A 27,880-nucleotide genomic window follows, 5' to 3' on the forward strand; every position below is an offset into this window, starting at 1 on the left:
CTGAACTTCCCACACACACACAGACAAATGCCAAACGCACACAAACACCACACACACACACACTTTCCCAGCATACACTTGTTGGATTCTATTCGGCCAGCATGGTGGGGGGCCTCATGGCAGGCGCAAGCCGTCCTTGGCGGTCTGTGGTTCGGCTCGGAAAAGCCATGCTCCATGTCAACCCCCCCCCCCCTTCTCATCCCCGGCAGGGCTTCAGCAATCCTCTCCTATACCTCTATTCTCTTTGTCCTCCATTAGAGAACAGTGGTGTCTGTGCATGGTACAGCCATTTAAAGTATGGAAAGAGTCACAGTACTTTTAATGTACGTAGCAGCACGTTATGGTGTTTTATTATGTATAAGTATGTGCAAAGGGCTGCTTAACTCAAAGCAACAAAAAAAGCTAGAATAACTGAACAGGCATGGTCGGTCGCACAAAACAAAATACTCAAACAGGAAAAAGGACAGCAAAAATAATGGATTCTATTTTTACCCTTAATTTACAAAATATAATAAACTTTGTATAAAAACGTATATATATATATATATATTCAATATCTATCTTCAATTGAAGATGTTTCCCATTTTCCTTTCTTAATAAAAGAACAGTCCTCACTGTTAATATCTCCTCATATAATTTTTCAGCATTTTGTAGGCACAATGCATTATCCTTTTACATTCACACGTTGCACGTTTGCAGTGTCCATCATTGAGAAAGTGTCCATTTACTGAGGTAGCATTTATTTTGGTCATCCTCGTAATGAAGAAAAACTAATAGGAATGTCAGTTCGTTTGAACGCACATATTCAGCTATGTGCTCGCTCGACCATGCTGACTAGCAGCAGTCCTGTTGAGATCATACGGTTGTTCATAGATATTATTGCCGCTCTTTTCCGATTCAGATCTAGAATCCTTTGACTGGACGCTGTTCTTGTCTTCCTCGCGTTCTGAGTCTGTGTCCAGGGCTGCGTAGGGATTCTCGTGTAGCATCATGCTGTTGTGCAGGGCCAGTGGCGGTGGTGCAAACCCGGGGTAGAATTCCTGTTGAGGCCTCCAGGGGGCTTTCCCAAACGTTCCTGTGGGATGGAAGGACGGAGGGAGATACAGGGTAAGGCCTGAGACATTCACGTTGTGTTAGTTGTCAAATTAGAAAATGAAAATTCAATAAATCACTTAGTAATTGAGTGAATTTAAAATGTGCTTGACTTGACCCAAATCCATACTGAGAAATTTCCTCAGACGTACCCATGAAGGTATTGGAGGAGAGCCTCGTCTCCCGAGGTCGGCCGTACTCGCTCCCATCTCCCTCGACCATGGAGGGGGGGCCCTCGCCCTGTAGGTGGGGTGGCCCGTAGAAGCTGCTGCCGTTGGGCATCTGCACACTAGGGCTCCCGTGATCAAAGGGGTCCTGGAGGGCCTTGCCACATGGATAGTAGTCCCTCATCTTGGAGCTGGTCAGGCTGCCACTGTAGGAGTCTATGCAGATGGGCCGCTGGTCCATAGCACAGCCTGTAGGGAGGGGGGGGGGGAAGAAGTTACAGTGAGCCATGGGAAATCAGATCAGTACGACAGCAACACATGATGATATTGTTTAATTTAGGAAAACATATTAATAATGCTACAATATATATATTTTTATATATATCTGTTGCACCGACCTGTGAAAGCCTCTGAGGGTTCTCCGGTGTACATGTTGCCTCTCCTGAGGAGAGAGCTGATGGGACCTTGGTAATGGCAGAGCAGGGGATCTATGGCCGCCTCCATGTCCGCTTCACTTCCTGTGTCCAGCTGACACAGACCTGTACGAGTCACATGACACATTAGTAACGCATTGGTACTTGCCTCAAATTACTTACACCATTCCAATATGTATTCAGGTGAAACAATACTGTATGATACATATAGACAAATGCTCAGAGTACAGTTGACTTTGATGCAATGAATATATTCAAAATATAAAAGTCCCCATGCATTTCCAATGAAAGAGCTGCTCTCCTACCGTTCATGTCTTTAGGCTGCATGTAGAATCCACTCATGGAGGAAGCCATGAACTGGTGGTTGCCACTGCCACTCTCTGAGGGGACGTAGCCATCTTGTCTATCGGCCAGCGTGCCCTGAGAGGACAGGTAGCTGGGGATGTCTGCTGGCAGGTTGGTCTCGTCTGCAGGGAAAACACCAGGGAGGGAAAAGTCTCAGAAATGTTTTCATAGAGAAATACAATAATAATAACATGTTCAAGGCAATGGTCTGTCACTGATTCATTTCAAAGTATTCTGAAAAGGTGTTGTTTTAATAACATACCAGCCAAAGTATGTGGAGCTGGAGCCCATAACTCAAGTTTCAAAAATGTAATTTCGCAATATTTTCTGTTCGAGGGAGGAGGCAACATGGGCATGCAAGTACTGAACTCCTCAAAGCCAATCCTGTGCAGACAAAATGGCACCCTCTCCTCACCTGTGTTGGTGACACTGCAGTCCTCATTGCGCCGGCGCGTATGGTAGATGATGACCACCCAGACCAGCGAGGTGCCCACCACGCAGCACACCACCGCGATGATGACGATGCCCACTGTGGTCCAGCCGTCCTCGTCCGAGCCTCCCGAGGCGCCCACCCCCACGTCACAGTTGGGGTTGGGCAGCACGGCCAGGCGCACGTTGCCCCGCTGGGTGCCCAGAGTGTTCGACATCTCGCACGTGTACTTCCCCGCGTCGCCCTCCGCTGCGTCCACTATTATGAGCAGCTGGTTGGCGGCGGCGAAGAAGTGGCGCTCTGTGACCACAAGGGGGCTGTCGTCTTTCGTCCAGTTGAGCCTGGGGGAAGGGCTGCCGCCGGCGATGCACTGGAGGACCGCAGTCTCCCCTTTGGCCACAGTGCGGTCCATGAGAGGGCGCAGAAAAGAGGGCGTTTCTGGAGGAGAATGGGGTAAGGGGGAGTGTTAGTTGCCTGACAGTCTCAAAACGCCTGATTCATATGTCGATTTGTGGGGGAAACACTCATGGAATACCATCAAATAAAACATGTATCTGTGTCAAAATGAAGAGGCACCCACAGACAAATGCAAAGTTCTTTGCTAGCTGGTGAAAATAGAAAGAGCAATTCTCACCTAGCACAGTTAGCGTAGCGTTAGCTGATATGGCTCCGGCGGTGTTCTGGGCGGTGCAGCTGTACAACCCGATGTCCTCTGTCTTCACATCCACGATGAAGAACACATCATCCTCAGGCATTACGTGCATACGGCGCTCCCGGGCGGCGGGGAAGTCTGTGCCCCCGTCTTTCTGCCAGGCGATCTGCGGAGACGGGTGACCCACGGCGGCACACTCCAGTCTGGCCGTGGCACCGGCCCGGATACTCAGGTCCATGGGCATCTTGGTGAAGGACGGAAGCACTGGAGGGACAAAAGGGATGGACATTTTATTTGACATCTAACGGCAGCACCACTTCAAGAGCGACATCAAAGTTACAAGGTTTTGCAATGTCAGTCATAATGAGATTCTTTATATGTTCGTAGGGCACTCCGAGTTGATATTTGCAGTGTACTTGTGTACTAGTTCGTCATAGTTTATCATGCTGAGAGTTATACTAAGAATGACAAATCTCTTGAAATGACCCCAAATAACCAGTCAAATCAATACCAGTAGGTTATTTAACTTACTGTTGACGGTGAGCTTGGCCTTGGTGGAGTAAGAGGAACCAAAGTGGTTTGAGATGACACACTGGTACTTCCCCTCGCTGGTGAACTCTACACTGCGTAGCTGCAGTGTGGTGGTGTACTCTGTAACCTCTGTTTCACGGCCTTGGCCTCCCCCCTGGGCTCGGAGGTGTGCCTGGTTGTGGATTTCAGCGTCATTCAGGACCTCATTGTCCTTCTTCCAGGCAAAGGTCATGGGTGAGTCGCTGGAGCTGGCCGCCGAGCACACGAAGGTGACGTTGGTGCTTTTGATGGCCGACTGGGTCTCAGGTTGCACCGTGATCTGAGGTTTGGGGAAGTCGTCTGGTTGGAAGACAAGAAGGGAAAAACATTAGTCTCCATTTGAAGTAAATGGGTCTAAACTCAAATTGACATTCATTTTGGGGCTAACAAGTTTTTGTTTAAACCGTGATGGTCGACAACCAGCTTAAATATGGAAACGATAAGATTTTATGCGCCAAGATTCAAACTATCTGACTGGGTAAATGTTGAAAGCTCTGAAGGCAAAGCACCTCAGCTCTAATAGTAGTAATTACTTAAAGAAACTGGTCCCAGAAATTCCTCAACAATTATTTATTTTCTCCCTGCTGTCTCTGACTCCACCCGGCCAAGCTGTTAACTCACTGAGTTTCTACATGGTTCCATTACAATGCTGGCTCCATCAGTGTCCATGAGTTGAAGGAAAATATGGAACAATCTGGGTCAGTTCATAAATGGAAAACCTGTCACGGCTAAATGGCTGTTTTTAACAAGGGCTACATTAAGAGGCTTGTGTGTGTGTGTGTGTGTGTGTGTGTGTGTGTGTGTGTGTGTCAGTCACACTCACCACACACAAAGTCCTCCTGTCTGACGGTGAACACGCTCTTGCCCTTCAGCATCAGGGGATGGGCACAGCTGGCGTTCACGTAGTGCAGGAAGGCCTGCTCCGCCACCCACAGAGGAAACCACTTGAGCTGGCAGTCACACAGCAGGCTGGATGTGTTCAGGTGCCTGGGGGGGGGGGGGGGTTACTGCGTTAGAGCCAGGAATCACAAGAGAGACCCGGCACAAAGATGCTCCGTAATACTTGAGCAATTTTATGGTCGTTACATTAGATAATCACTTATGAGTATAGGTGCTTTTGAAGTAATTTTCTATGAAAGACTCTTTCCTTTCCTCAGTTAGTCCAGAACAGTGACTCTGGTCTATTGGCATTGCAGAATATGAATACTGTGTGACTGAACGCAGAGATACTTACAGTTCCTCAAGCTTCTTCATCTGCACAAAGGCATTCCCTTGGACCGACATAATCGCATTATTACTCAAATCTCTGAGGGGGGGAAAAGCGAGGAGAATGGATGGATCAGAACCAGGGGAATGTACACAGAAAGATGGCAAACTTTCCCCTCCGTCTAGACCTATCTGGAGGAAGACTGCTAACACTTCAATAATCAGAGAGAGAGGGAAGAAAAGGTCTGGAGTACAATATAAATCTGGGCAGCACCGTGCTTTGTTAATCAAGAGGGGCCTGTCTTCGGCTCCTTTGAGCTCAGACACGACTGGGAAAAAAAGTTAATTAGAATCAAATGCAGCTGTTTCACAGATATAAACACACACACTTGTACACACAGAAACCTCCACACACGCAAGAACGAACACACAGGCGCGCGCACACACACACACACACTCCTCTAGCCATACCTAAGCAGTTAGTGATCAATAGTCTCCCCACATATGGAGATGGTGAATACCAGACAGCTCTGTTTTTCATCAAAGTCTAGAGAATAAGCAGAGACATTAAGGTTGTGTGGTTCTCACAAACAGGCTTTGTTTCTAATGGTTATGGATTATCCCACATTAAGTTTACAGCTTTAGGACAGTTGAGACAGACGTATGATCATATTTATTTGAAGGTCAACTCACAGGTGCTCCAGTGTGTCCAGGCCAGAGAACGACTTCTTGGTCACTGAGCGGATTTGATTCCCTTGAAGGAACCTGAGAAAAGGATATTTGAGTTGTCATTCAAATACAGCAATTTATATTATGATAAGAAGCAAATACTTCCAGTTCAAATCAGTTCTCATGGCCCATTTTATAGTTTCTAATCTATCTTCTAGAAATCAACAGGTTAGAAGACAAAGCCATGGTAAAGTCAAGCCAACTCACAGTTTCCTTAGTTTGTCCAGAGCAGAAAATGGTCCGTTCATGTCTTCAATGGTCCAGGAGATTTCGTTGTTTTGCAGATCTCTATTTCCAGAGAAACAATGACAAACCACATTGTAAAAATCCACACCCAGAAAACAACTGCACTTATTATAGTCTTCATAAACCTTGGTGCGGCTTTGCGTTTCGTGTGAAGGACGAGAAAAAAGTTAAAGGCTTTACATTTGTATTCAAAGTGGTCCCATCACAGGAGGATGTTTCTCGCTAACTTTGGGGGCTTTTTAAGTGTTTGCGATGGTTTCTCTGTGTCTCGCAGCAAAACACTGCTTCACATGCAATGCAACGTGTTTAACAGGGAGGAACTCAAACCCACACGTCTGTGCTACCTCCATTGTATTTTAGACACCTTAATTTAGTGAAAAACTATACGTTTTTAGCAATGGGTTTTATGGATGGGGTAAATCACATTTTACAGTAAATATCAAAGGGCTTTGAAAAATCCTAAATCTCTTTTAACCTAACTGAATGGCATGTGCACACAGCAGTACATCATGTCTGCTAAAGAGATTTGCTGGATGTCTTCACCCTTCCCCCGCTCCCTCTCTCTCAAGTCTCTTCAAATACTTTCAAACAGCTAGTTTCCTCCTCTGCATGCCTGGTTACAAATGATTGGGGTTGAGGAGGGGTGGAGGGGGTAGAGGAGCGGGTTGTGGAGAGGGGCTGGGGGGTAAAGCCCCCTAAGCCACCCCAACTCCCTGTCCACCTACCTACACACCTGCCCTCTGCTGACCTTTCACGCACAGTTAACATTTGGTTCCATTTAAGAGAGGGACCAGGGGCAATGTTATGGAGCTGGTCTGTAGATGGGGGGATGGAGCGGTGGACTCACTCTGCTGGCTGGTTGAGGTTTTTATGTGTGGGGAGAAACCACAGGCAGTACGTTCATCTATTTCACATACCGAAAACAAACAAGGCGGAATATTTCCACTCACGCCTCGATGAGTGTGGAGAGGGACAGGAAGCGAAATGCAACAAGCAGGCAGCATCTGAGAAGTTAGCTAACTGCTAATGTACTCTCATAGAAGTGAGATAGGGCTTCTCTTATGGAACACAAAGCAATGATAAAGTGTAGGCTGATTACTGTTATAACCATGTCACTTCGGAGTTTAAATCAAGTTCATCCCTAAACTCTCATGAGCCTTGATGCTTCTCAAACAGCATTAGGGAAAACTAAGAACCAGGATTAGTGATATTAACCATGGCTAATGCGCTCACTGCCAGTGGGACGTTGAAAATAATCATTTAATGCTTCAGCACCATTATACAATAGAGCTGTCATCTCTGACAAGTAATTCACTGAAATTGAGTTTAGTCATCCTTATTCAAACTTACAGCATCTGTAGGTGGGAGAGTCCTCGGAAGGCTCCATCTGCAATGAAGCTCACACGGTTGTTTCCGATGTGGAGTTCGTCAAGCAGGCTGAGGCCCACAAAGCTGGACTCCTCCAGTCTTGTCAAGTGGTTCGACGAGATGTCCCTGTCGGGTGGAGAGAGAAGGAACATCAGCATCACACAGTTGCAGATGGAAGGGGGGGGGGGGGGGGGGGGGGGTTTAGTTAGATTGTATGCTCCAGAAAGAAACAGTTGAGGTAGATGATAAACGGGCCTTAGATCACTAGCAACAAATCTAGCCAGATCAGTCTATGAATTACAATAAGCACTTTGTATTAAACATTAGAACCACCACTAAAACATGTTATCTAATTATTATCAAGGCATATCCAGTCAAACTAAAGTTCTTTACTAAAAGCTTTCAGAAAGTTTTTTTAACTAAGTTATGAAAGTTAGATTGTACCTTGCACAGCTGGCCTACTTTGTTTAACCTTAAGCACAGTATAAAAAGTATTAACTTTGTAATAGAAATCCTCAAAAGCAAACATCAGACGAAAAAACGAACAAACCAGAAAGAAGGCTATTTACCAATGAGTGGGCGAAAAAATATCTGTCAACTGCCAATTTGGTTTACACTCAGGTTCACTTGATAAGAGAAATGGGAAAAACAACAACTCCCCTTTCAGAAACAACCTAGTCGCTCGTAAAAAAACATGGCGGACTTAGTAATTGGCCAGTGCCATAAACAACGTTAACAACAAAGGAAACAATATGTTGCTGCCGCCACTTGTCGCTTCAGACACTCTGGTTGTGAAATCCCTCCCTCCCTCCCTCTCCCCTATAGACGTGGCGAGGCATTAAAGGAGGGGGGCTATAGTGGTGGGGGTGAAGTGGGGGGCGTAATATTTTGGCAGGAGCCCTGCATTGGTGTTGGCACTGAGCTCTAGGGGTGGAGGAAGAGAGGGGGGAGTGGCGAGTTGGAGACTGAGAGGAAGGAGGGCGGAAGTGAGGGAGAGAGAGGTGTTGGGAGCTCACAGTGTAAATAGGAGAGAAAGTGAGAGAGAAAAAGAGAGGGAGGGAGACGAAGAAGAAAGGGTCACTCACAGCTCGCTGAGTTTCTGGCAGAACTCCCAGGCGTCGGGCCGGATCCGGCTGATGGCGTTGTGGCCCAGGTGGAGCTGCTGCAGAGTCAACAGGCCGTACAGCCAGCCCTTACTCACCTCCGTCAGGTTGTTGTAGTCCAGCTGCCTGCAAGGACACACAGAGGTTAGTAATCTACATATAGACACACACAGAAAGACAGAGATGAAGACATATGCTAGCCTGGACTGATACCACACTGTATAGGCTATGGCCAACTATCGTTGTCAAGACAAATGGCTACAAATATGTATCCAAAGATGGTATGCAGACACTTGCACCCAGACATATACTGTTAAATCAACCAATGTACACTAGTAAAGGAAGACACATTTTCTTGTCACAGAGGACAGTTACTTACAGGACCTCCATGTTACTGAGGCCCCAGAAGGCTCCGTCCATCAGGCGGCTGATGCCGTTCCTCTGCACCTTCAGCGAGCGCAGACCGTGCAGACCGTGGAACGTCAGGCCCTCCACCCTGCGCAACCGATTCCTGTTCAGCTCCCTGCAGGTTGGACCACAAGCAGACCGTAAGAGAACCGCAGCATCATATATACAGGAAGGAATAAGAGTTCACTTAACTCAAGAAGTGAGGTTGAAAAGGAATCTAATTCATCTAAGAGAAGCCAAGAAGATGTCAATGACTGCTGGAAGAGTGGTCAAAGAGTGGTTGGAGATGTCAACGCACTGTCAATGTGCAGTCACAATGCGTTTTCAGGAAGTTCACAGAGCAGTCAGAGAAACATCAAAGAGTAGTGAAAAGACGTGGACCGTTACACAAACGTTCAAAGAGCGGTCATAGTATAGTTTGAGGGCAAGTCAAGAAGCGGTCAACCCCAACAGTGCTCAAAGTGCAATTGTCACTTACAGGTGCTGGAGGTTGGGGAGCTGGAAGATCTTGGCAGGGATGGTCGAGAGGCGGTTGCGGTTGAGCCTGAGGACCTGCAGAGTGCTGGACAGGTTGACAAAACAGCCCGTCTCCAGGGTGGAAATGCGGTTGTTGTTCATGATACTACAAGAGAAGAAAATACATTGATCATATCATTAATTTCAAAGAGGAAAAATGACCAAACGGTGTTGTAGTTCCACCAAAATGTAACTATTTGATCCAGACTTAGATAGTATTATTGGACGGAGTTTAACCATTCATTTTAGGTAAAAAGTCAAAACGGACGGACTCACAGGTTCTTGAGAGGCAGTGCAGGGAAGGAGTCAGCCTTGATATCCACTATGCTGTTATTGCTGAGGTCCAGGGTCTCCAGGCCTTGCAGGGGCCTCAGCTGCTCCAGAGAGATCTTCGTGATCCTGTTGTTTGCTCTGAAAACACAGATAGAACGGCTCCAATGAACGCTAGAAAATACGGTGTATTTTAACAACGCGGGTCACCAGTCTAACGTTTCCAGACATACAAATACTCAGAGCAGTCAATTAGCGGGCGGTATTTAAAAAATGACCACCCTCGCCTGAGCGTTCCCCTTGAACCTCGCTACCCCAGTTCTCATTATTATGATGTTAATATTAGACATTTTTCCTGGAACATTGAGTCTCTCCATGAACCATGAAAAAGAACACCGTTCCCTGGTTGTCTAGGAAAGGGGGAGGAAGGGGCAATCCTAGGGCTAACCAATGTCACTACTCATCTCAACAGGTCAAAACAGCCGTTTGGTTTAGTGCTGTGTTATTTTGTTTATAAGGTAATTACTAACAAGGTATTTAAAAAAATAACCTGCCAATTACTTTGCTGATGAATACCATTCCCTCAGTGAAAGCATGCCTCAGCAGAGGCCGGCAATTTCCTGAGCTGCACGCCTCCTAAATTGCAGTGCAGGGACTGCTTAGTTATAAACAGTGTCTGTACAGAGCCGTCTTTGTTGATGGGCCTCGACGGGTAGAGAAAGAGCGAGCGAGGGAAAGAGAGAGTGAGGGTAAAGAGTAGGAATTCCCTCTAATACACCAAACTGCAGGCCCCTTTTCAGTATTAATTGCAAGGCTAACATAACCCCCCCCCCAAAAAAAAATTGTTTTACTTGTATTAATGCATCAGTACTTAATTTTATCTTCTTTATGATACATATCTTTTGTGCATTTTCCTGATCCTGACCACAAAGTGAATGTTAGTATTTTCCCTATACTGTGCATGCAAAGCACGTCAACATACATCCCTTTTGAGAAATGGATAAACATTGACATGGCTGTGAAGTACTGGTTTATGTGAACACTAGTATCCTTCAAGAAGCTGCCAATAAGAAAACAACAATGAAACTAACACACCGAACCAGCACTAGTCGAGAGCCAGACTCAAAGTCTCAAACTGGCTCAGCTCCGCTGTACGCCTGGCCAAAGCGAGACTAAAACAGCACTGAAGATACAATCAAGCAAGAAATTGAGCACAGTGGCAACGTAGCTTCTCAGTCCATCATAAAGCCTCAGAAAGTGGAATCTTTGACTTGGACAGAGCAGTCATTTTCCACACATTTCCCTAAATATTCTGCCATCCATACCTCTCTTATGACTGGGCTCCCCACGTAGAGACAGTAACACCCCTTGGCAGCCTTACCACCAAAACATCCAGAGGAAAACAGACGAGTGTGTCTGTCAGTCAGTCGAACCTGGAACAAAGTCCAGGAGGATATATGGATAGAGGCCCAGGGAGGAGAGGTTGATGGGATGTCTGGGGTACGTAGGGGTAGAACCTGCCACAGCACGTCCCTCTGCCTAGCCTCTGGCAAGGCCAAGACTCAACGCTTGGTTCTATGCCAACCGGCTGTAAGAGTGTGGGGCTGAGGGTAGAGGGTAGGTTCTGGGAGCCTGAAACCCAATCCCCTTTTTTTCCGTATTAAACACTCAGTCACTGCCTAAAAATGGTCTTATTTAGTTAATTTTTTTTTTATAACACAGTTTAGGCAACAGCCACAGGCTGAGCTAGGTGCAGTGCAGCACACCACCCGCAGTAGAAAGGGTACAAGCCAGCCTTTTGTGTGCAGATTTGCAAAGGGCTTTCCATGCACCGTGGCCTCTGTGGTCCCAAACAAAAGGGGCACACACCACCTGGGTCTCGGTTTTCATGTTCCCCTGACTGGTCGCTGAGAGAAAAGGAGAAGAGGGGCGGGCCAGAAAAAAATTAAGAACCTGTATTTCCAGTTTTGTGGAGCTCCAGACTTCAATATATTTTGGGGGGAGGGGCGGTTGGAAAGCAACTGTCAGCGCTGGCTGCTAAGTCCATGTTCCTCTACCAAAGACAGACTAACCCTGGGGCCTGTCAGCTGGAGGGAGGTGTGATGTGGTGGTGGTGATGATGAGGAGTCCCTGGTCTTTGTACCCCAACACCCTCGCCCTTCCCCCAATAGTAAACATCTGGCCAGCTGTGGAGCCTCACCCTGAAGCCTAGACTCCATGACCAGACAACTCATATATGACCAAACCTTTGAGTGTAGCTTGTATGAGTGCATATTTGAGTGCAAATGGGCCAGATACAGTACATCAAGGATTCAGTTTAGCTGCTTGTGATGTGGAGAAGGAGCAGCACCTCCATCGGAGAAGCCCCAAATACAACATGGTGTCACAAGCTGATGTTGTTAATGCTTACTCTCTGACACACTTCACACTTGAACCCAAACAGTGCTGCTACAAATGAGCCTCTCCATGGCTTTGAAAACTTGACATGACCCATATATGGAGGATAAGAATCCATACAAGAGTCATGTCATGGGAAGTATTGCAAAATAGTTGGGAAGAGATTTTTGACGTACCGATTCCATGGCATAGTGTTTATGAACTGATACGCAAAACGACGCCGGATTCAAAACTTTGAATTTTTCAATTTAAATTATTATACAAAATTCTTGCTACTAATAGAATGTTATTGATATGGGGGATACAATCTTCCCAGCTCTGCAGATTTTGCTGCAAAGAGACAGAATCATTAGATAATTTGTTTTGGTACTGTCCATTTGTAGCTTGTTTTTGGACACATGTCCAGGAATGGCTGAAGGATTGCAATATTTACCTGGAGCTAACCCTGCAGATAGCACTACTGGGTGATCTGAAAATTCATACTCAATCGATCAACAATATAATAATACTTTACAATCTGTAGAAACAATGAGAATAGAAGGGTTCAAAACTTTTGTGAAACATCACAGTTGAAAAATATATGGCAAATAGAAATCCAATACAGATGGTGTTAAGAGATAGATGGGAGGTGTTAAATGGAGCTGAAGGACGGGACTAATAACAACAACAAAATAACTAATGTAAAGCATACCGTGTCCATAATAAGTATATAGGTTATAGGTTGAGAGCTTTTGTGAAAGAGCACAGTTAGAAAGATATGGCATATAGAAGCAAACCAGATGGACATCATGAAAATGATCGGAGAGGTTGAGGATAGAGGAAGTTCAGGAGTAAAAACAAACAAAATAGAATAATTGTAAAATTGACTGTGTCCATAAAATGTATATAGTCTGTATAAGCTGGAAGTAGAGGCCTAAGCGTTGTTGTTCACTAGTTTACTCCAATTAGGGAAGGGGTGGTGGGGTTGGAAAGTAATAAAGGGAAATATATTTTTAAAAATGATATATATATATTTGCAAGAGAGAAAAAACATGGGGAATTGGAAGTGATGCAGACAATTACATTGATGGAAGTTACAATCAATCTTCAATATTAAAGCTGATCTACCCCCTAAACAAAAAAAACAAAATAAAAAAAAGACCACACAGGTCAATGCCTTTTATAACCCCCATGAGGACCCCTATTTTGAAGGATGTGGTCAAGACCATCTGGCAAAACATGGACTACACACAGCAGACGCCAGCCCTCTCCAGATAGACAGAGAGATAGGCTAGCTGAGGACCTCCAGGAACTGTTATGCTTCACTTGCTTGAATCTCAGAGACCACTGAGCAATTAATTGAACCCTGTTGTATTAACCTGTAAGTACAAAATACTACAGAACCCCTGAATGTCAACACCCAACCAACTCTAACCTTAAACATTGTGGCAAGATAACACAGATGAGGGCTGTGATATCAACTGAGACTGTGCAGTTGAGGCCTACAGGGAGAGACGTGAAGGAGAACTTGGCTACAGTCCATTCAACAAAACTGTTTCTCTCCATCTCTCTCTCCTCCCCAACATCTGCCCAGAGATCTAATGAGAGTGTTTGAAAGGCAAACCTAAACGATGTGTACCGGAGAGTTCCAAGTGGTTATCTGTTGATCTCCACCTGTGTCGGGCCAACTCCACGGACAAACAAGCAGGGCATTGTCCATTTTGACGGCACACAGTTCAAATTTGTTTAACCAATTTTCTCACAAATTAGGTTACTATGCACCGTTATGTTAATAGTTTCAGGACTCGCTTGCCAGTCAGTCTTGTTTGGGTGTCTTCAGGTTTTAACTTCTCATACTAACACACATTGAAACATATGAAAATAGGAATTTAAAGCATCTATCAAACTCTGCTTTGCTTATTCCTGAAATGAAGCAGGTAGCACATGCAGGTGTCACAACTTGAGGAAACTCCAAGCCTTTGGGTATAGTAGCCAACTTAATAACTATTTGAATAGAAGGCGGTGTACCCTACATTAATGGTGAGCTGATCCCAGATTAGCTGAAATGTGCTGCCAGACTCATTGAAGTGTACTCTAAGGATTTTGATTGGTATCAGTCAACAAAAGCAAACATTTAAAAAATAAGACCACACAGCAGCACATCTCCATTTGAATTACACTTGTGTCTAATTTGGCAGTTTCCGAGCAAATCTACTCCACATTTTTGGACTGTGTTGCCTTCACACTCTGAATTTGTTTATCTGCAGAAATATGACCTACATAAACAAGACCACAGTGTGAGACGATTATACACAGCTGACGCTGCAACCGAAATGTTCCTTTTTGAATCAAATAATTTTTGGAAATGCGTAAATTATAAACAACAGAAGCAGCGGTCAAACAGAAACACATCTTACCCCAAAGGCAGCAACACTCCACATTTTAATAACGCAATAAGATGAAATCAGCAACGGAGGCTTCCTAATCCTAAACCCCCCCGTTTCCTCCATTTAGTACAGTCTGATTTTTTCCTTCCATTCGCACATACTGGAGATTTCCTTCCCCTTCCTCTATTTCTCTGGCCTGGGGGGTGGAGTAAGGAAAAAAGGCCCCTGGGTATCGAATGCCACTTATTCAAACAGCCAGGCAGACATAGCGGCAGCTCTCGTCAACTTCCTTGACCCCACAGCCCAGAGTAAAAACAAACGGCAATAACCCTGCAGCTGGTAGTAATTGAGTCGTGATCATCTTAATTAATTGAACAATTTCCCAGGAATTTATGGTAGGGGATGGGGGCTTTAACCAGATTGCTGGGAAATCACCTCTCGTTGAGTTTGGTGGGCTCTACAAATTATATGGTGATTCCAGGGCTGATTAGGTATTTTGAGAAGAGGGTTTGATAGAATCTCTGTGTATGGAAAAGGTAACTGAGTTGGAACTGGAAAGGGCTTCATATTCTGCTTATCAACCAATTCATTCTTTCTTATAAAGTGTTAGCGCTGTGGCGAACTAAGCTGGCAGATATACTTGGATGTCTTGTTTACAAAGCTTTTACATTTACATTTTAGTCTTTTGGCAACAGACATTGTAACTCAACACTAAACCAGTGTTTCCCAACCCTGGTCCTCGAGTACCTCCAACAGTACACATTTTTATTGTAACCCTGGACAAGCACACCTGATTCAACTGGTCAACTAATCATCAATCCCTCAATGAGCTGAATGTGTGCTTGTCCAGGGCTACAACAAAAATGTGTACTGTTGGGGGTACTGTAGGACCACGGTTGGGAAACACTGTACGAAACCAACAATATAACTCTTTCTCTCATTGTTAAACCATGTTTCCCTGCAGATAGACGTTGTGTATTATGTATCAGTTATAGCACTGTAGTTGATATGGTCCTACTTGACAATGTACAGGAACAAAGTTGAGATGATGTGTTAACTGTGCTATTAGCCATTTGGGTCAGATTCTGGTGTAGTATTTAATATGGAGTCTGATGCGATGTGTGCCTGAGCCTCCCCAGCTAACGCAGCAGCCCTGCTTCTCATTACAGGCGCCAGTCAGAAAAATAAGTAATCTGATGGCTTCTCAAAACTCTGTTCTTTTTCCAATAGGAAATACCACACACATATTCTCCATCAATGATGCCAATACCAGCAACAAAAAAGAAAGAGAGAGTGGGGGGAGAGGGATTTTGTATTTAAACCCCCACCCCCCTCAGAGATTTGAGTTGCAGAGTAGACACTAAGCAATGCAACTGGGAATACTATACACGCACTCACAGACACAAACAAACACACGCTGTGGTAAGAAAGTATGAATTGATCATTCCCAAATGCACATTGAGGATGACAACTAGGCTGGCTGACATACTTCGGTACATTGCTTTCAATGGTGAAATCCATTGGAATTGTTCTCATATTCATACATTATATCTTTTCCAAAGCAACATCAACCAAATTTGCAGCTTGAGTGGAGAATTGAGAGGAGGGGAGAATAGTTTTGTATAAGTCATAAAAACTCTCAATGTTGTCTAACCGACAATGTTTCCAAGTTCATAAATAAATGTTGAATCAGACCTATTGGAAATCAAACACACCCTGGTGTACTGTATTTTGATTTAGTTCCAGATAATACCGCCAGCCGCATCTGTGGCCTATAGGCTACACACCTAAAAGTCTGAAGACAAATTGACTAATAGCCGACGTCTGAATCCCCTTTGGCTGTTGGCTTCTTTCTCTGGTGTTACAGCTGGTCAAGTTCAGGCTTGATGAGGAATATGCCTCTTCTAGTTTTTGAGATGGATGCATTCTTGTGCAAAAAAACTTCCTATCCATTGATTTTGTGAGACACATTGTGCCGGGGGGAAAGTTCGAAATCAATGCCTTTGAAACCTCTGACATTGATGGGTCTATTTGTCTTTGAAATCACATGAAAGCCCTACATTGCTTCATCATGTTCTGGGGCCATCCTACTAGGAGTGTATACAAACACTCAACCTCCAGATGGATGCAATGCCACACTACTCATATAGACTATCTATAACGGAAATGAGATGGACAGATAGAAAACTCTAATCTTACAGATCCTGGATCAGCACTTATGGAAACGCTGGAACCACCTCTGGCGATTCCATTTTCAACGATGACATTTACTTTCAGACATGTGACTGACTTGTCTCAAACTGGCTGCCATGCCTGGGACAGCCCAGTCTGGGAACCAACTCAGCCAAAAGGGGTTCCACCACAGAGGGAGGAGCAGCGCTTAGCAGCTCTACACTGTTAACTAGCACTGACAACTTTGATGGGTGGGTTGGTGGGGGGAGGGTTGTTTCAAAAGTAATTCATACTTACAGAATGAGGGTGGTGATGTTTGCCGCATGAGGGCCCAAATCAGGTACCGTCTCAAATTCATTGTTGTTAAGCTTTCTGTAAACACACAAGCATAAAAGGTTGTTTGTCACATGTGGTGTGTAGGGGCGGTGGAGGGAGAGTGTTTGTGACGGACGTTGTTTACTCTGGGGAAATAAAGAACACAGAGTATACTTACATCTCACTTAGGTGCCGCAGTTTCCTAAACACAGTGCTGTCGAGCGACTGCAATTTATTATGGCTCAGGTCCCTGTAAAGAAAGAAGTTTGTTAGAGGAAAGTTACACCACATGGAGGGCCGTTCACTTCACAACCAATCATATACTGGCCTCTCTGTTTTTAAACAGGAGACATAACTTGTCTGAGTGAGCCTAGCCTATACAGCTCCAACTGAAGTCATGTCGGAAAGCAGCTGAGTCATTTTCAAAACAAACCACTGTATGCAACAACAAAAAAAGCTAACCAGCTATAGGCCTAGTTTTGGCATAGCACCCTTTCTTAAAACATTGAGAGACACTCCATGCCAGACAAGCTCACGCATCCAATCTGCTCTTGAATCACCAAGCCAAAACAGACAACCAGATAAGTTATGGAGGGGAGAGACTCCATTTTTTTCCTTTTTGAGAGGGGGTGGAAAACAGGCCTAGAGAAGCCTGACTGGCCCAGAGTGTTATAAAGTGGTGGAGTTATTGACGCTGCTGCGCATGATCAACATTGTGGTGCCAGACCCTTTTTTTGGCTTGCCCCCCATCTGGAATCCATCAACTGGAGCTGAGAGGAGGGAGGGAAAACAAACTAACAACTGGTAATCTATTCACAATGCCGGGAAAGCAAGTTTCCACAGCAAGAAACACTCCTGTTGCATTTTTCTAGATCTGGCCCTGGTTTTATTCTTCAGCAAATAGTTTCTTCAACAAGAGTTTTACTTCTCTCTCTAACACTTTTTTTCCCTTCCCGACACACAGCTGTATGTTTTTGTTCCACTAATCAGGCCATATGGGAGAGGTGGAGAGGTGTACTATCAAAAATGTCCAGATAAGCCTAGAGTGTTTCTGACACTTACACTTCCTTCAGAAATCCAGGTCCAGAAGTGGACCAGATTAAATCAGTACAGTGCTATATAGGCTTTGGCCTGTATCTATTAGACTTGAAAATGTGCGCCACACATTTATCCGGGTCTGAAGACTGAATTTAACCAAGCTATCCATCCTCTTAGTAATGAGATAAGATAGACCTGCTGGTTCTTTGATGTGGTTCTTAAAGGACTTGGACTAATACAGATTCACAAGGGAAAATAGGTCATTGACTTCCAAGCTGACAAAAGGCATTCCCTTCCCCACCAGCTAAAGCTTTCACGTTATAATCCAGAGTGCTTTCTCTCCTTATCCCTGAAGTGCCATAACATAAGGGCTTGATATCACTTTAACTGGGATTTTTTCAGCATACACTGAAGCCCGGCTTGCTCATGTAAATGTGCGAAAACGTAAAGTTATTTGATATTGCAAAGTTATTCTAATAGTTAATCACATTTGCTTTTAGTGAGGTGAGAACTGGTTGTGGATGTGATGGGGTGGTCTGGTAATACAGCAATGTTGAGTGAGTCTCCTGAGAGTTCTTACCTCCTCAAATGCATATTATGCTACAAAACTATTAGAAATGGTCTACATTTGAATCGTAAAACCTCACTGAGAAATGTGAAGCTCAAACTAAATGCCATTCACTCCCTCCATCCATCGCTTTCTCTCTCTTTCAGAGAGTTTGTACAAACTAATCCAACAGTGGCTCCTTAATCAGTACCATCGGTGGCTCTGGAGTTGCTAATTCAGCAGAAATAATGGGGTGCTGGAAAACAAAGGGCAGAGCACTTTAAGATGTGCTGGAGAACCACTCGTAAATTAGCATGCCGGAGTGCAAAGATTTCCCCCGTGTGGAACTTTTTTTCTCCCTTTTTGGACGGCCTGCCTTGGTTATGAGGCTGTGCCAGTGTTTTCTGGCAACGTGAAATTTCCAGAGCAGGCAGCACACATTTTGTAAATGCCAAAAAAAACATTCTAACAGGGGACTAACTAGCCTAGCTGTGTTGTGAAATAGGAACTAGAAAACACAAGCTAGTAGTGAGGATACATCAACATGATGCAGTCTGAATGAAAGCCAGGCAGGCAGACCTATGAACATCTGCTTATTAATAAATGTTAAGCAACTATTTGAGGCGTTACCATGGGAGATTGGCCTGGAGTGCCTATGACTTCATTTGACATTATGCATTTATTGTCTTGATAGCCCTGGGGCCTGAAGAACTACTGAGCTCACAGAATATGGAAAGGCCCAATGATGGTATCACCTCATAAACAAAAGGCAAACAATTGTCATTCGGAGGTATGCAGCAGTTGGTCCCATCTAGGGCCTAGTGTTATGGACATCTGTATTCTGCATTAGCTCCTTATCATGGTGTCACCTGATATTTACATGCTGAAAAAACAGTTTACCAACCTCTTGAGGTTCAACAAGTAATCAAAATGAATTGTAGCCTATTGTTTATGATGGCATTTTAGGCTCTTCGTTCATGGAAATTGTGATAGCTCCAAAATCCCAAAAGCCTGTTGAAAGTTCTCCATGAACTATATGCTGTAAAGTTGGCAACGGATTGTTGGTAGTGCAGTGAGGTACAAACTCAAAAGCAAACAGTACTACCAACTCACTAGCCTATGGATGTTGGCATGTCTTGTTGGGTCTACTGGGTGACTGGAATAATCGTAATAAAAAACTCTGTGCAGTAGGTAGGCCAACTAATGATTCACTAGTGTAGAAAGACTGACCATGGGCCATTGATGTGCAAAGGACATTAGCATTATATCTTCTTCTAAAACGGCCTACTTTATTATTCACAAGACAGAGCTTCCCTGCTGTTCCTGAGGAGTATGGCTCACATGTTCTATAGGTATTCACATGTGACATTGCAAGAAATACGTTTGATTTAAATTATAGTGTAGTTCGAGTGTAAAATCCCTATTTCCTTGAAGTTTAGAGTATTTTTATATATATATATATATATATATATGAAATAACACCAAATGTTGCTAAGGAATGGTAAACAATAGGGTAAAGTGACCCAATATATCACTAGATCTTTCAGAATTTTTAATCATAAATCAATATAAAAAAAAAACAATAGTATAATTCTAAATGTGACAAACAACTTTTATTCACTAAATATCTCTATGGCTCAGTTGGTAGAACATGGCGCTTGCAACGCCAGGGTTGTGGGTTCGATTCCCACGTGAGACCAGTACGGGGGGAAAAAGCCCCAAAATGTATCTGCTCACTACTGTAAGTCGCTCTGGATAAGAGCGTCTGCTAAATTACCCAAAAAAACTAAGTTCTGGCCCTCGCACCTTGGAATATGGAGAGGCCTATCGTGCGTCATTGCGAAATACTTTCTAAACAAACAGCAAATCAGTCTTTTGGAATAAAAAAGTAATGATTTGGACTGATTTCCCTTTCTTGTTGATGTGACGGGAAATAAACTGTTTCCAAACGGTTTCATTCTCTTCGAATCGTCAGTTAGCAACAACGTAACAAAGTTGCCAACAATGTAACAAATCACGTAATTCTCTGCATAAAAGTATCTATTCGAGTATTCCATTCAGACACTTGTTGTAACTATGTTAAAACCTATATCTATCAAATTACGCATTTCAAACATAGCTGTGAAAAGTAATTAAGATCGCTGTTCGTATCTATGTGCAGTGAAGATAAAATGGCAAGTCAACAAAAGCTCTCTAAATTGACTTACAATTGTACGGTCCATTCGGGAAGATTATCAGGAATTCCACGCCTTTTCAACCGACTGCAGTCCAAAAGGTCTCCAAAACATGTGCATGGAGACGGACACGTCCTTGTGTTTTCTTCATATCCAAGTATAAGTTCTATTCGGGAAAACAGTAAGAAAACGACCGCATACATCGCAGCGTTGAAAGGCTGCTTAGATGCGGACATTTTTGCCACACTGAAGTCCCCCCCAAGTTTTAGAGAAAAGCGCGAGAAAATCCGATATAGTAAAGGTTCCAACCCAAGGACAATGTTCTACGGGTTAGTCCTTAAATCCAATTCCTCGACCGTATTCCTTTGAAACTACGAATATGTAAAATATTTTTACATGACCCAAACTTCTCCATACCTCCGTAAAAGTTTTTGTCTGTACTAGCCTACTTTTTGCCTTGCACTCGCAGCAGCCACTACTTTCAAGGCTCCCTACAGCGCGCCTCTCTATTGGTTGTTGGAGTGATGAGCTCCGGCAGGGGGGTGTAGATAGTAGGCCTATCTTACAACTGTTCCAGTTAAATTTTATTCAAATTTAACACAACCTTGTTTAAACCACAGTGTTGATGACACAAACAGACTGCTTATTGTAGTCTAATGGAGATATTTCACAGAAATATTTGCTAATGTGTGTCCAAGACAGTCGTACCACAGATAAAAAATAAGGTTTTTGAGAATGCATGGCCAAAGGTCATTTGTTTTTATGACTTATTACTGGTTGTAAATTCTTGAAAGCTTAACAATGTGTAATCTCTGATAAATGATTAAGTTAGCAAGAGAAAAGCTACTTTCCCCTCTCTTTGTTTATTACATTTACATATTTAGCAGATGCTCTTATCCAGAGCGACTTACAGTTAGTGAGTGCATACATTTTTCATACTGGCCCCTGTGGGAAACAAACCCACAACCCTGGCGTTGCAAGCGCCATGCTCTACCAACTGAGCTACAGGGGACTATTATTACCATGTGAAATACAACAGGTGTAAAACAGTACAGTTAAAATCTCGCCTTGAGAGCTCTTTCCAACAATACAGTGATAATAATATAGATAATAGAAAATATAATACAAAATAAAAACCACACAAGAACTATGATGAGAATTTAAGAAACTCCCATCTCTTTGTTTATTACCATGTGAGAGACACATCATGACACTTCATGGCCCATTGTAATGTACCGAGCCTTCTCTTAGGCAGAGTGTGAAAGAGCAGTTTCCTGTGAATTCTATTCTCTGTTGTTTCTCTTCTTCTTATCATTCAATCTCCCATGTTATTAGGTGTGAAACGGGGGGGGGCCTCAGGGGTGGGTGCTTAGTCCCCTCCTGTACTCCCTGTTCCACCCACTACTGAGTAGCGAAGCACGACTCCAACACCATCTTTAAGTTTGCTGACGACACAACAGTGGTAGGCCTGATCACCGACAACGATGAGACAGCCTATAGGGAGGAGGTCAGAGACCTGGCAGTGTGGTGCCAGGACAACAACCTCTCCCTCAACGTGAGCAAGACAAAGGAGCTGATCGTGGACTACAGCAAAAGCAGGGCCAAACATGCCCCCATTCACATCGACAGGGCTGTAGAGGAGAGGGTTGAGAGTTTCAAGTTCAAGTTCAAGTCCAAACGCACCAAGACAGTCGTGAAGAGGGCACGACAACACCCTTTCCCCCTCAGGAGACTGAAAAGATCTGGCATGGGTCCCCAGTTCCTCAAAAAGTTCTACAGCTGCACCATAGAGAGCATCCTGACCGGTTGCATCACCGCCTGGTATTGCAACTGCTCGTCATCCGGCCAAGCTTCCTGCCATCCAGGACCTATATACTAGGCGGTGTCTGAGGATGGCCCAAAAAATTGTCTAAGACTCCAGTCACCCAAGTCATAGACTGTTCTCTCTGCTACCACATGGCAAGCAGTACCGGAGCGCCAAGTCTAGGTCCAAAAGGCTCCTTAACAGCTTCTACCCCCAAGCCATAAGACTGCTGAACAGTGAATCAAATGGCCACCCAGACTTTTTACATTGACCCCACCTAAATACATGTACAAATTACCTCGACTAACCTGTACACCTGCACATTTTTTATTTTTTTTAAAAGTCATTTAGCAGACGCTCTTATCCAGAGTGACTTACAGTTAGTGAGTGCATACATTTTCATACTAGCCCCCCGTGGGAATCGAATTCACAACCCTGGCGTTGCAAGCACCATGCTCTACCAACTGAGCTACTCGGTACCGGTACCCTGTGTATATAGCCTCGTTATTGTTATTTTATTGTGTTACTTTTTATTTTTACTTTATTTTATTTAGTAAATGTTTTCTTAACTCTATTTCTTGAACTGCATTGTTGGTCAAGGGCTTGTAAGTAAGCATTTCACGGTAAGGTCTACACCTGTTGTATTCGGTGCATGTGACAAATACAATTTGATTTGATTATGACATAGATGTGCTTTGGCCAGGGTCTAATACCAGTTGGATACACGTCCATAAATAGCAGTTATTATAATAATAATGCATGCTTCTAATAAGTCCTGATTGCTTGCAGCATAATTGACTCTGTTTCCTCCCCCAGTTTTGCCCAATTACAACAACAAAAAACTCACCCCAATTTCGTCAGAAAATTGCACATCCTCTGGCTATCCCAAACGGGCTCAATCTGTCCTTTTTCCCCAAAGTACCTCTTGTTTGGACAGAAATTGTATTAGTTTTTCCCTCCAATTCACAATGAAGGTCATTAGGTTGAGGCATGTGTATTGTTGTCTTTAATCAGTCTCTTGACTGCTTTATTGCATCAATAATTGAAACGGCAAGGTGTGAGACTTGTCCTTCGGCCCAGTTGCCCCAATTAGCTTAGTCATTTGTATTCAAAATGGGTCACCTGGTCAATTGAAAATGAGATTGGCCTCTAGAATCAGAATAAAAGCAAACTGGGGCACAGGCAAATCAATTCTCATTGCCGCCAGTACAGCCAGTACATTATTTTATTCTGTGCTAAAACTTCGGCAACAAATTAGGAGATATCTTATTGGACTGTCATGTTAATTATCTTTAGAAGTATAGCTCTCTGAGCTCCAACTTCATAGTTATGTCTAAGGCACATTAGAGGTGTGGGTTGCCAGTGTGCAAGGTGATTATATTCTGAATGGTTTGCAGTCAAATTGCAGAAAATAAATGCTGCAATTTAAGTGAGTATCTTTTTGTAATGTATTAAGGTATGCACCTTAAATAAAGTAGGCTATACATCTGAAACACCAAAATGGTGTGTTGGCAATTTAGAATGTGAGAAGCACAGATAAGATAGTATTGGTATGCCGCATTCAATACCAATCGTACCAGTCAATACAATGCATAGTCACGTTTTCCATTAAAAATGATTGATCAATGACAATTATTGGATCGTACTAGAACTAGATATAATTATGGTCCCCTTCAACATATAATTAGAGACTCAACTCTGTTTCAATCATCTGTGAAAGTTTATTTGAGATCAGTATTGAACAAGTATGTAATAACCTGAAAAGAAAACCGTCCTTTATCTTTTGTAGCCTAGAACCAGTAGTTGTTTTTTCATCAATCTGTTATAGCCAATGCTCAAATAATGTCTATGTGTTATCTGTTATTTTACCAGCAGCAAAAACAGTCTTCAACAGTTCATTCTAATACATTGAATTGGACTAAATCCACAGACAACCACAAATATTCTAGAACGTCTGACTTAGTAATGGCACCCTGGAACAATCACAGTGTGCGAATGCATGGGGAGTTTGGGGGTGGAAAGGCATGCCTATGCATCTGCATGACCGCCGTGATTGATTAGGTCCCTGGGAACCCCTGCTGGATTAGGGAAAAGAGGAGGGGGGGGGGGGGGGGGGGCATGTAGGCCAGTCAGTCCTGGATGGTGTGTGAAATGCCCTAAGGGCCCTAGGAAGTCCATTCCCTGAACAGTTGATTGCTTCCTCATGCTTCACCACTCTGCAGTGGTTTCACTCTCAGGCTGACAGCAGGGTGATGAGATAGCAACAGCAGCAGTTGTTACACCATCCAACCCACACTCTTTAACATGAAAACCACTGGGTGAACATTAACCGATACATGTCTTTGCATGTCTCCACAAACCTTTATGAAAATCACCTGCCAGTGAGAGAGAGAAAGAACATTACAAAGAGAGAACTTTGTTTGTAATCTGACAGTGTGTAATGCGAGTGACATTAATTGTGACACATTCCCAAACATTCATCCTTTGAGACACCAAAACACACTCTAGTGTTCCACATTCAACAAAGACACACATTTTTCTGCTGTCTGGAGAATCACGGAAGCAGACCCTCTTTCAGCTAAAACATATGCCAGCTAAAGCATTCCCTACTTGGTGAAATCATATTTTCTCTCGACTGCTGAGTTATTTGGCGCCTAGATGATGGATGCTTCGCTGGCCACGGAACATCCACCGCACCCAACACAGAGGATAGCTTTGAGGTACTTTTCTCTTACACAAGAACTACAGGTCCATCAAGTGTGGTTTAATAAGACAAGTGTCTGGAATGTAAGAAAATAAAGGCGTTGAAGACCTGGTGAAGTCCTCAGAAGCACATACAGAGGTTGGCTGCGGACTGCTTTCACCAGATAACTCTCTCCAAGTGGCCAGGTGCCAATCATTATACTCAGAATAGTAACATAATTAAAACATGTCTACCCAGCATGCCTAGCTCCAGGTATCACCGTTGGCCAGTAAAAACATTGAGGAGGGTTGACGGGTGTGTGTGTTTGTGTGTGTGCATGAGAGGGAGGGGTTTCTCTACAAGCAACAGAAGGCAGACACTGTTTATACACATTTCTTTACTCAGAGTCAGAATGAGGTACTGTGTCTGCATAAACCTGCAGTCTACTCCATCTAAAATGTCAGACACAGTTGCACTTTTTATTTGGGTTGAGGGAGGACATGGAACATAGTTGATAGATAGCAGTTAAAAACGGTCATAGGAAAATAAAACATTTTAGTAACAGTGTCACCACTTAATGTGACTGAGTGACTAAAATGTGACTACATATGCTTTTGCCACATTGAAAACGAATCTTTAGCAAATGAGATTCTATCCCGAAAACGGATGCATCATGTTTCCGAGAGTGAAACCAGCCATTGGAGTGTGGAGCAACTAGACACACATCTAGACACATACCAGGTTTATGAGACCTCGGCTCACCTCAAAAGTCTTGACCACCAAAATGCACAAACAACATCACTTTTCCCAGACTCCTCGGCTCATCGACTCGCTACCACAGGCAAGTGTCAGAACAGAGTGGCCGCTGTCAAGGTTACACACACAAGCCTCCTATCCTCATGACTGTGTGAGGTTTATGTTGATGGGTGGCTGAGTGGGTGCAAAAGTGGTCTGTGTTTGGGTCTGAGTTGTGTGGCCTTTGCCAATTATAGGTCAGAGATCCCTAAACAAAATAAACGTTGTGCTGACCGGGACGTGGCTTAAAGAGGGCAGTGTGCGGCTGCATATTTCATGGTCAGGGATACATGCCTCTTATAAGTAATGAGATGACTGACGTGGGCATTGAGTGTGGTCGCCAGTCGATCACCCAGCGATTTGTCAACAAGCCCTCACTCACCCTATAACCCATAAAGCCATAGAACCACTTTCTCTGCGTGCATAGAGGGGATACGAGTTTGATCCCAAGTGGGGTGTTTTTAGTGGGCAGAATTCCCACAACCTTCTCCCTGTCCAATTTGGGACTCTAAAAAGAAGTGTACTACTGTTAAATTGTGGGTCCTAGTCGCTAATGTCTGTACATTGAAAGAACGCTAGTGGAAAATTGTATTCATGTTTTATGGTTCAATGCTAAAAGTCTACAGCCTCATGTCACTATTGATTATAGATATGTAGTTCTCTAGTTGTCCTCCAAAAATCAGTATTTCAGTAACTTATACCAACTAACGTAGGTGGTATTACAGCAGTAAGTACACACAAGTCATGTTGTTTGATATGGGAGACAGCTGTACTAAAAGTAGATATTGTCCAAATGTAGTCACTACTACACAGGGATTGCAGGATATAAAGCAATCCCAGACACTGGGTGCGAGTACACATTATGACTACAGTATTGCTGGTGAAAGACTGTCCTAATTCCTGCCTCAATCAATACCTCACACTGTGGGAGACTAAATCTAATGACATTTCAACAGCTCACAATATGATGGTCACGACACTCAATGCCTGTGGCAATGTCCAAACAAACCCATCGTAAACACTCTTACTTGTGTGTGTGTGTGCATGTGTGTGTGTGTGAGAGTTGACAGGGCCTGGGTTTCTTATTCATTGTTCAAAAAGCTAATGAGAAGAACAGGAGAGACATAAGTTCCCCAGATGCTCAGTTTTCCCTCTTGAAAAACTGCTGAGCTGAAAAAATAGCTAAAGGACCCTGACTGAACCTCTGCCAACGATGTTAACACTGAACGTCTGAATGGAATCCAGCATTATTAAAAGATGACTAGCGTCATCATCTGAAGGAAAACGATGACGCATCGCTGATGCCGTCTCAGATAGATGGGAAGAGCAGAGCTAGTTGTACAGTGGAGCTCGGCATCTGCGCCATTCATCACAAAACCATCTGTGTGTGAGTCCCTCACTATAACAGACAGGGCTGTGTGACGGTTGTCAGGCAGGATGTGGCTGTGTCTCGTATCTCATTTGATTGTCCACATAAGGCTTGTCTGTCCCCACAAACAACAACTGTTCCCACAAGTCAGTGTGAAATGTCCCACAGAGGTAATCTGTCCCGTTTACTGCCATATATGAGAGCTCTGTTTTTCATAGTACCCTGTATGGTTGTCGACCTCTCCATGCTCTGGCAGCCCTACCTCTTATAACCACTGAACCCAGTAATAAGGACTGTCTCAAATGACCTATAATTACTCCAATAAAACATACCAAATGATATAACATTTTTGACGTTCATGACTTTTATTTCTTATAAATCCAGACCAGAGGCAGCAAACTTCTATGTTGACAACTCCAAACAAGGACATTGATACCCCAGATGGATGAAGACCCCATTGGAGTGTCTGATTTTGTTTGCAGCTTATCTTAAATGACATTCCCTTGGTGTTTTTTATCTCCAAGTTAATATTTTTTCACTCTCCCACTCACCAGTACAATGCAGTGGGTCATAGAATCACAATGTATTTGATACAGACTCAGGTCCCTGACAGTTCATCCATCTTATAACGACGTGTAAGGCATTCCTTTCAGTCCCAGGAAATGAGCCTGTTTTTCTGACAAA

At 43.7% G+C, this 27,880-nt stretch overlaps 1 protein-coding gene across 1 annotated transcript; it reads right to left on the reverse strand.

The window, feature by feature from the left end:
- Positions 1–313: 313 nt before the first annotated feature.
- LOC311130016 (leucine-rich repeats and immunoglobulin-like domains protein 3) lies at positions 314–20,975 on the reverse strand. The gene is made up of 19 exons (XM_084162616.1): positions 20,579–20,975; positions 16,965–17,036; positions 16,769–16,843; positions 9,543–9,677; positions 9,229–9,372; positions 8,722–8,865; positions 8,325–8,468; positions 7,222–7,365; positions 5,833–5,913; positions 5,590–5,661; positions 4,925–4,996; positions 4,514–4,677; positions 3,652–3,990; positions 3,103–3,384; positions 2,454–2,906; positions 1,999–2,160; positions 1,658–1,798; positions 1,245–1,508; positions 314–1,075 (listed from the first exon to the last, which is right to left on the reverse strand). Exons 1-19 carry the CDS (start codon positions 20,779–20,781, stop codon positions 810–812), a joined length of 3,357 nt encoding a protein of 1,118 aa, XP_084018742.1. The 5' UTR covers positions 20,782–20,975; the 3' UTR covers positions 314–809.
- Positions 20,976–27,880: the final 6,905 nt, after the last annotated feature.

The sequence above is a fragment of the Coregonus lavaretus genome (assembly GCF_964263955.1).
Source record: "Coregonus lavaretus genome assembly, chromosome: 5".
Taxonomy (NCBI): Eukaryota; Metazoa; Chordata; class Actinopteri; order Salmoniformes; family Salmonidae; genus Coregonus; species Coregonus lavaretus.